Source organism: Hippichthys cyanospilos, chromosome 9 (assembly GCF_059441005.1).
Source record: "Hippichthys cyanospilos isolate Australia breed blue-spotted pipefish chromosome 9, RoL_Hcya_1.0, whole genome shotgun sequence".
Lineage (NCBI taxonomy): Eukaryota > Metazoa > Chordata > Actinopteri > Syngnathiformes > Syngnathidae > Hippichthys > Hippichthys cyanospilos.
Window position 1 is genome coordinate 10,009,358 of NC_142377.1, and position 10,643 is coordinate 10,020,000.

At 38.1% G+C, this 10,643-nt stretch overlaps 1 protein-coding gene across 1 annotated transcript in view; it reads right to left on the minus strand.

The window, feature by feature from the left end:
- cdh22 (cadherin 22) overlaps positions 1 to 10,643 on the minus strand; it is a 152,265-nt gene that overhangs the window by 21,762 nt on the left and 119,860 nt on the right. Inside the window, exons 10-11 of the mRNA XM_088423649.1 lie at positions 10,039 to 10,175; positions 2,728 to 2,849 (exon numbers count right to left, since the gene is read on the minus strand). Of these exons, the coding sequence (XP_088279775.1) occupies positions 2,728 to 2,849; positions 10,039 to 10,175 (259 nt within the window). The remainder of the gene's footprint in view (positions 1 to 2,727; positions 2,850 to 10,038; positions 10,176 to 10,643) is intronic.

The following is a 10,643-nucleotide window of genomic DNA, read 5'->3' on the forward strand; positions in this document are numbered from 1 at the left end:
TAGCCAGATGGAATGGAGAGGAGTGAGTGAGGAGAAGCTCGTCAGAATGATCGGACTTCTGCTCGAAATGAAGGAAATTTTTTCTTTAGGTATGACAGTTTCAATGAGACGTTGGCCTTTGAGATCTCAAAGGAATAGTTGGCAGATTGTTTTTACTTCACGTTTTCTTTCCGTAACTTATTTCAAAGGGAAAATACGGTAAAATCTATAAGGTTGAACCGAGGTTACTTTGGAAATAACTTTTTCTCAAGAAAAAATGGATGCTCGTGAAAGGGCACCATCAAGCCTTGAATAGAACTTTTTAACCCATTCAATTCCAAAGACATATTTTTACCTTTTATTTAATAATGAATGATTTATTAACTAAGCTAAAGTAATCAATTACTTTCGGCAACCTAGAGCTAAAGTTAGCACGTTTTTTAAGCACTAAAGTTATCAGTTACTTTAGGTTATTAAGCACTAAAGTAATCAAATACTTTGATACCAACAGTTATGCATTACTTTAGTTCTTTAGTACTGAAAATTCTTGATTACTTTATTACGGGGGTGTCCAAACTTTGGCATTTGAGGGCCAGTAAATAAAAAATGAAAGGATAGTGTATAGGGTACAAACTACAGTAGTTACTTTAATACTTAAAGCCATCAATTGCTTTAGTACTGGATTGATATCTACCATTTTGAAACACTTCATTAGCCAAACACTTGGAAAAAATAAAGATAAGCACAAGCAAATGGATGTTTGTCATCACTTTTTGGTACTTTACTGCCGATCAGCTGAAAATGATGTGATAGGACCCGATTTCCAATCATGTGGACGTCCCTAAATTTAACTGGGTAGCAGCATTTTGTCTTTCCTACCTATAACCAATCTTCTCTCCCTCTCCCTAAATCATACGGCATTTCAGTCGGACCCCCGTTACCTATGAAAATAATAGCGGGGGGGAAAAGTATTGTTTTCCCCGCGGCCTCCTCCTGCGTCTTCCCCAGGGACTGAAAATGAGTGCTGAAAAGCCTTTCGCCAAAGGCAAACACATTTTCATTCAATCCCAGCAGCAGCGGCGGCCATCTCCACAACACCATAAAAAGCCGGAACAGACAAGTAAAAATTGATGCGAATAACCTTTCATACGCAGCCCGCCTTTCCATCTCCCCTCACAGGTGCTTACAGTTGCTAGCTAGGCATTTCCCTGCATTTATATGACTAGCTTGCGCAAATTCTCGCCGCCCAGCGCTTTTGGTGCAGGACGTCTAATCAAGTCGGTGTGATTAGGAGCTGAAGGTTAATGCAGACTTCCTCTGGAGGGGGAGGGAAGGAGGTGGAAGGAGGGGAAAAAAAAAGTGGCGTGTGACGACGGTAATGGGGAAATGTAAGCCCCGTGGATCAAGAAGAGGAGAGACCTTAGCCTCATTACGCATGTAAATACGGCATCCAGCACAGAGGCTCCACTGTTTTTTAAGCCTTGTTTTTTTAATTACCCCTTTGTTTTCAACATGTAATTGGGTCCAAGCTAGCCCAGGGCATTTTCACTCTGTGTGTGGAGCATAAAACACCCGAATAACCCTTTGAATTTTTAATGTTTATCAGCGAAAGAGCAAGAACCCTTCCGAGCGGAAATGGTCTCACCTGTGCTAGTGACTTTTCACGCTGTTTAATGCCCAACAACTTCTTGAATCACACTTTCTTTTAATGTCGGTTGCACATAAACATTTTCAACCGCCAACCACATCATTGGGTAGACTTGCTGATGAAAAAATGTATTTTGGGTTGGTGTGGGAAACAATGCTTTAAGTCTAACATCTTGACGGATTTTTGAAAAATGCTAGATCCTTCCATGACCAGGAAACTAAACCAATTGGCATGCTTGCTCATACACTCCGAAAACGGATTGCTTTGTACACACTGCCAATTTAATAAGTTTAGCTGTTTTTAGGTATAGAGTGGGCCCCCCGTGTTACAAGATTAATTCGCTCCGTGGTTGGGCTCGTAAGGCGAATTCACCGTATGGCAGGCAATCCAAACTACGCTAATGCATTTAGAACCCCAGGTAAAAACATCAAAATTGTACATACATATTAAAAATTGGAACCAAAATAGTATAGTAAGTGCGACGTATATATAATACACATCAGAAAACATAAATACAAAATATAGAAAGGATTCAATTACCTTTGAGTGGCGCTTGTTATGCCCATATTCCCTAGTAAGGGTAGCCTAGGCGTCGTTTCCATATAAATCATCTTCTTACTTTTCTTTTCCACATCACTAGCAATCTTGGGACCCATGGCTAACCCATTCAAGTTTGAATTAAGCAGTAAAATGCACTATAAATGCGGTTTTGCAACCACTCACGATCGAACAAAGCTTTACCATCCCAACGAGTGAGGCCGACAAATAGCAGACCACCATCTCCGTGAGGAGACGCCAACCAATAGCAGACCATCGTTGTAGTGACGCGTTGCAAGGAGGCATTGACAACAGAAAATAAGTGCATTTACCAAAAAACGCCTGCAGATGGAGACAAAACAACACACAAATACAGCCAAGCCCATAGGGTTATGACAGTTGTTTTTGTCACAAAGCGAGAAAAATACCTTAAAGAGGGGACGAAAAAACTCAACATTCCACATCGCAACATGAACAAAAACGTAAGCCAGGGACGCTGTAACCCGAGGGACCACTGTATAAAGGTTTTCTGTTAACAGTGTCAAAAATCAATAAGAATTTACCTGTCCCGCCTTGGCATCGTCACATATGAATGCTTCGTAGGGTGTGGCCAGCTCAGGAGGATTGTCGTTCACATCCAGGATCCGAATGCTTATGGGTGAATGCGACGCCATGGTGTGGTTTTCTACGGGGGAGGGACAGAAAGAGCAGCGGTTCATTGAGCGCCGCCACCTGGTTTGCGAACCTCGCATCAGTGACATCTCTGTTGGCCTTTCACTTTGAATCAATGCGACTGTCTGCAAAGGGTTATTTGATTTCACAAGTTAGTCAGCGACTGTGTGGAGCTGCAGCACTTTGGCGGTACACACTGTCAAAACGCTGACATTGACAAAGGAGTGCAGAGGTGCCAGCGTGCTGACTTTACAAGACGCCACCCGGCGCAGACAATAATGCGGTAATATCTAACACGGTGACAGTATGGAAGGCGTTTTGCAGTTTGGGAGGCGACAATCACAGACGTTTGTGAGAATGAGCGCATCGTATTCTTCGTTTCATTTAATAAAGCTGCAGTTTTGCTCTGTCAAAAAAGCACAAGGAAAACAGGCACGGAATCCAACATGCTGTACGTAGGAAAGCAGTCGGCTCGACTTTGTGGCTCGCTTCTGAGCGGTTTAAATTTCCATTTGCACACAAAATGCCTCCTGGCATTGAGGATTCCGCAGAGGTGGGGGAAACTCATTGCATTTTAAAGTTCGCAAGTATTTCATTGACAATACAAGCTGTCCTCAAAAATACTCACTGTTTTTAACTGGCTAAGCCACAAATGTGTCTATTTGATTTGGGGTGTATAAATCCGCTAGTGCATGAATTATATTCCAAAACTAATGGCCAGTATTTGCAAATATTTCAGATTTTTACCATTATGTACTCTAAACATTTACAGCAGTTGATTACAAGTAACTCTGCTGCCATTATTTATCTATAACATGGTTGCCCAAACATTTTCACGCCGATATCTACTTTTCCAGCAGCCAAACTCCTGCAATCTACTGAGGCAGGACTTTGGAACCGTGATCTAATGACCTAATGACAGCAATAAAAACATTTACATTTACGGGAGATCACACAAGAAGACGCATGCATTTGAGCGGCGTTCTTAACAGGCTGAAATGTCACGTGGGAGGTGTGAGGATGATATAATTAGCATAACCAAAAGCTATTTGAAATTACTTTGACATCTCTTCATTTGTCCAGTGTCCTTGCAAAAACGTTATGAAGTTCCAGATAACGGAAAATCTATACATGCACGATAGTGTGTGTGCGTGGGCGTATGCGTGTGTGTGTGTGAGACAATTCTACATTGAAGATGGAGAGTTCATGAGAGAACATTAAGCCAAATGACAGTAATGATTTCCTCAGGTGTTGGTCTGATATCCTGCGTGATTAAAGAACAGTTTTAATGAACTAATCGGCAATCACCACAGCAGCACATGTAACTGAGATTCATCCAGACGGATTAAAAAAAAAAGACAACATCTGTCAACAAGCCACTTACAGGTATGGAAACAAGCACTGCAGTAAAAAGTCACTTACTGCTTTGATTTCAAGTGTTTTAATTATGCAAATATGTATGTAGTTAGTGCCAATTGCTCTTAAAAAGAGACTCTTTCAGATGGTGGGCAAGAGTATTTATTCATTTATCATCAAAATGCTTGATGTGATCCAAAACAATGAAAAGAATAAATAAATAAAATGACTGACAAATGACTCAAAATCACTTCCAAACTTTTACAACTATTACCTTATTAGTTAGCTAACTTGCAAATTCATTTATATAACTAGCAAGCTAACTGCTAGCTAACTAACTGACTAATAGGCTAAATGACTTGCTAATAGACTGTCAAACAGGCTAAATAGCCAACAAACTGCGTTACATGCTAATTTACTACGAAGCTAACTATGGTGCTACGTACCTACACATGGTACATACACAACTAGTGAGATAAGTACAAGGATAACAGGCTAACTTAATTACTAATAGGATACCCTAAATTGCTAACAAACTAACTAAAAGACAAACATGCTATTTAATGACATAGCTGACTTGCCAGGGAGCTCTATAGCAACTAAAATCTAATGGTAATACATTTATAAAATTTTATATATATATATATATATATATATATATATATATATATATATATATATATATATATATATATATGTATATATATATATATATATATATATATATATATATATATATATATATATATATATATATATATATATATATATATAGTGTCCTGGCTGCTGATGACAATGCTGGCCGCCACTAATAGTATAATCCTCACATCAATGCAGCTTTTTTTTATATATATATTTTTTTCACATTGTGGCGGAGCGGGAACGAGATCAGAACGGCGGGAAGAGCTCCGCCGGCAAAAGATATCCTTTCTGTTCTGCTAATTTTGTCTCCTCATTATGTGGCTGTCCCCGCTGAGCCCCAATGAAAAGCAGCAATCATCCCATGTTACGCATTAAACATTTCAATTTCCAGAATTGAAAACAGATGAAACAATGTAAGAATTTCCCACACTTATGCAGCCCGAGCGGCCTCTATGTGGCGGTGAAGGATGCTATCGAGTGAGACAGATTCATTCATGTGGACCAAGCGAGGCTGTTTCTAAATGTGTCTGCTGATGGACAAGAAGAAGAAAAGGATTGTGCTGTGTAGATTGTTGGCATCTTTCGTGGCACTTGCCAGCTGTTGTGCGTGTTCCTAGGATTCACTGTGGTGCGCAGTGCCACTAAATTATTCTGACACAACTTTGGAGAAAATGCAAACAAAACAGTTTTTGACTGCACGTGCTTGTCTCCATGTGTGCACTAGCGTCTGGTCTCTCGTGTGTCTAAAAGAAAAAATGTTTTGCCGCCATTATATGGAATCTAGAGACGCTTACAGATCTTTTTCGGTGGACATCAAAAAGTTCTGGATTTTTCCTATCCAGATCCATACAGGGGTTGCATGGTTAAATCATTCAGTGCCAGCCATTTTTAGAAATTTCTTTTCCCTAGAAATATAAATATGTACCTGAGATTGAATGTCTGGACCAGGGCTGTCAAACCCGTTTACGGGACGCACGGGGGAAAATCTATTCCCAAGTGGCCTGGATTAATAAAATCATGGTATGTATTTGCATAACTTTGAAACAACTACTTAAAATGTATTATTCTTTTTTTAATACTGTCCAAGATACTACAACATAACTATTAATAATAAAAAACTAACATTAAAAAAAAACATTAAGCAGTATATTTCCATATATGAGCAATGTGAGGCAATCAACATCAAAGGGAAAACATTGTAAAAAGACACCAGGGAGCTGAAATTTCTCCCAGATGGTGACAACATGCATTTCCTTGGTCAACAATTCTGCAAGAATGATGTGCAAGAAAATGACCCAGAAATGATTAAAATACTGCACAATTACTATTAATTAGATTATTATAGATTATTTCTCAGTGCTTTACTGTCACGCATAATATGAGCACTTGTTGCTGCAGTAAACTTGACTGTTTCCTGACAGTGAAACACTAAACAAACAGGTGCTCGAGGCAGAAAGAGAAATGCCTCGGGGTATTTGAATTACTTGACTTGTTTCTCTCCTAAAAACATTTACAGGCACAAATATTTGATCAAGGACCCCTCAGACAGTTTAACTTTAAATGAGCTGTTATGCGATTGACAAGAGTTTAACAGAAGCATAATTCCATCCATAAGAAATAATCATACCATATTGAACAAGGAAATAAAATTAGATGTTATTTCGTCCTCTCAATGCCTGATTGAAAATAAAATGTTATATGTTTTTATTGTACAGAGAGACAATAAAAACCTTCTTTTAATGACGGGAAAATTGTTTTGCCACTATCAATTTTGAGCAACAGGGAATCTCCTGACAACATTTTGCTACTCTTTACAGTATGTTCGCAAGCCTTGCCGTGTTTTAAAGGTGTGGTTCGGCAAACTAGATCAAGAATAGACACGATGCACAATCTTGGTTTTGACTGATGGGTAAGACCTCAGGGGATTTAATTGCAGTGTCCGTAACACGACGTCTCAGAACATTGTGTTTTCATTCCCTAAATGTATTCAGAATTAGAATGTGCAAAAAAAAAAAAAAACTGGCAGTGAACACATTCATTCTACCAAAGCTTCTCTTGAAAAGGAATTCTCCAACAAAACACAGATGCAGAATGTAGCGATACTAATGTTCATCGCCTAATTGATCTGTAAACATGTCAATTGGACTGGTCAAATATCTTTTTTGGAGTCTCTTAACTCATTTAATCCCAAATATATATTTTTTTACGTTTTTTTTTTTTTTTCTCCAAGCGTCCAGCCATTCAAGCTCAGTTTTTGGCTAACGGAGAGTCTAAAAATGGCTGGCATTAAATTAATTAAGTGCTACTGTAATCGATTACTTTAGCGTACATTCATGCGACATTACCTAAAGTAATCAATTACTGAATTCATTTTGTCTAAAAATAACTGGTACTAAATAAGAACTAAACTAATCACTTTATTTACTAAAGTAGTTGATTATTTAGGGTACAAATTACTTTTATATGGCTGATAATGAATTACCTTTGAAAGTAATCAATTTCCTCAGACACCAAAGTAATTGATTGCTTTAGGTCGTAATGGTTTACTTTAGGTTACATAAACGTTATACATTACTTAATATCTTGACTCCAAGCCATTTTAAGACTGTCTTTAGCCAAGCTTTGGAAAAAAAAATGGGGAAAAAAACTGGGATTAAATGAGTTAATAGAAATTTTCTATTCCCGCTTGCAGACATCTCTATTGGGAACTCGCTTGTCTAAGTACAACAAGATTGAGTCTTTTCTGGCCTTTAGAGGTCCATCACAGCAGAGAATTGTCGATTTCATCGCACGACCATGACCTCTTGATTGTATTTGTCACCGGGGCATTACAACATGCGAGCAACCTTTGTTACAGAAGCATCGCTCACTGATCCCTCCTTAGTCTGGAGTGAATGAAAAAAGGGAATGAAAAAAAGGAGCTTTGGTGGAGGTATGAATTATGAGGGAAACGGAGGATTTGATTACTTTTTAAGAATGAATCGCGTTTGTTTGGCTCAACACTAAACATGGCATAAGAGTGAAAAACTTCACCTCAAAGATATATTACAAAAAAAAGCCTGAAGCTTGATTTCCATTCCTTACTTTGAATTGCATGCAGGTAATGCTGCCATCCAATGGTCACAGTCACTACAGTCTTCGATTGGCTTATATTAGATGAGCATTCGTCAAAGGTGTCAGCTACCTTCCATAAAAAAACGTTTTTGATTGGAATTTGATCATTTATTATGTTATTACTATTTTAAAAGTCGAGAATTCTCTTCTGTGGCACTGAAAGAGTTAACAGATATTTCAACATAAACGATTGAGCGACCCATGTAAAACAGATGAAGAATGACAGTATAATGCTTCGCTTTAGAACGCATATATTCTTTATCCTCTGTGAAAAACAACTCATATCAAGACTTTGTGCTTGGGGCAAACACAATTCTGTTTATTATGTACTTGGTTGTATTGTGTTTTGCTTAAATGACAAGGTTTGTGTGGCGGGTATTTCAAGTTGGGCAGAATCATGTTTTGATGTTATAAAATTCAAACTGTGCGCGTTTGTTTGCCAGACAGACAATTTCTACTGCAGTGAATCATACTTTTCCATTTAACACATGCTGCAAGAGATAAAGACTTTGCAACTGCACCTGTATCTATCCATCTATCTATCTATCCCCGGGGTGAACCAACCTGTCTGGGTAACGGAAAATAAAAAAAAGGAAAGAAGCATTTCAGCTATGTGATATCATACTTGCTATCAGAAAATTATATGTCAGTCTAACTTAGCTGGATATGTTAGGGAAAGTGCTAAATAAGTGTTAGGCGAGGAGAACTTTTAATTAGATGAGAGTGAAGATGGAGTGTGTGCGCGTATTTGTACAGAGCTGGAGGCGAGCGAGAACGGGGGTTATGCGCTTGTGCGCCCGCTGACATTTAGTGTGCATCTTGCACTTTGCTAGTCTGGGTTAATCCCGGGGCTCAGACGGGCAAGCGCGGTCGCTAAGCTCTTGTCATTTGTCCAATAGCGGAGATGCAATAGTTCAAAGGTCGCCGAAGGACGCGCGGCATAATTAAAGGTCGAGCCGCGTGACTCCAGTTTTAACAATGTCTTCAGAAAAGTTGACCCTTTGGCATTCGCAGCATTAAAGAGGACATATTATGGAAAATGGACTTTTAATGGCTTGTACACAAAATAGTTTCATGCAAATGTCGGATATGAGCGATTGCTTCTGAATTTCGCAAATTGTGAATTATCAATAGGGGTAAATTTGGGTAATTTACATGCATTGAGCAAATTTACATAATAACCCTAATGTCAAATTTCTATGACTGTAATTTGGCAGCTAGCCTGGAAAAACTTCCACCTTCAGGCTACGGCCATACAACGCCACCTAAAACACAACATCAAAACCAACAAGTAAGAATCACTGCAGGACACAAAAATTTGCTTCGCTTTTGTTTTGCAAAAATGAAATCCATGCGATTTTAATCATCAAGTAATCGTTTTGAAACCTAGCTTCATTTAATCGGTCAAAATCCTCAGAAATTTACCCTGAGCCTCAACTCAGGCGATAGTCCTCCAAAGATACAGGATTATTAACATTGAATCTAGTTAAATCATAAAAAATATCTGTTTGGATAAAATGATCAATATCATTATCACTTTTTTTCCCGACGTTACAGACCAAACTATTAACTGAATCTTCATTTATTTATTTTATGTTTTAAGTCAATTGTTTTGGAATAAATGAATAGAAATTACAACTTTACTGTAATTAATCAATTAATCAAAATAATCAACAGATGAGTTGATTAATAAAACAATCATTAGTTGAAGCACTTGTCAATAGCAAAAAAAGACCACTTTGCTTGCTAAAAACTGCATTTTTCCCCCTCCCTATTTAATCCAGATCACTGTAATTTGCAAAATCAAGGAAACATTTTTCTTTCTTTATACCCAGCTCACAAACTCAGCTTCCTTATAGCTTACCCTTTAAGAAATGAGAAAGAAAAATATCCATGGCAATCACAACAGCAATACAGATGTAAAAATCCATAACCAGCAGTAATAATTATGCTGACACGGGAAGATGACATTTAAGACACTTTCCGAAAGGTTGCCAGACATAAATGCAATTGCGCTCATCTCCATAATATCCCAATTGATGTCACAAGATGCAAATTTGGGAATGCATAACGGGCCCGTGGAAAAATACCTGCTTCCACGGCCTTCACGCTGATATTGTGCCAGCCGGCTGTTTCACGGTCTAAAATCTTGTCCAACGTGATGGCTCCCGAGTCAGGATCAATATGGAAAATCATGTCCTGGTCCGTGGTGTGATCGATGGAAAATCTGCAGCAAACATATAACAACATACCTTACATTAGAGCAGTGTGAGGAAAATAGTACAGAGATTTGGTTCACAATTTATTTTGCATGTTTGTAGTATATTATCCAGTGGTTTTCAAATGGGGCTACTTGAAGGAACTTCAGGTGGTATTCAAGATTTTTAATTAAACAAAAACAAATTTGCAAAAATCCTTTGAAAATAATGATTGAATAAATTGTTTCAGGAAATATTAAGTTCAGCTCAAATTTTATGTTCAGTAGGTTGTTCAATTTCATTTTTATAAAAAGCCAGATTCTCCCCCATACTAGAATGGTTCGACCCAACTTGTCATCTGCCAACGTTCGTTACCTGTCAAGTTAATGATTTAGTTGAAGTTGTTTCTTTTTGAACACAGATTCTTCTACAGTATGATCTAAGAGAGGAAACTACAGTAGGTGGATTTTTTTGTGTGGACCAATACAAACGAAATT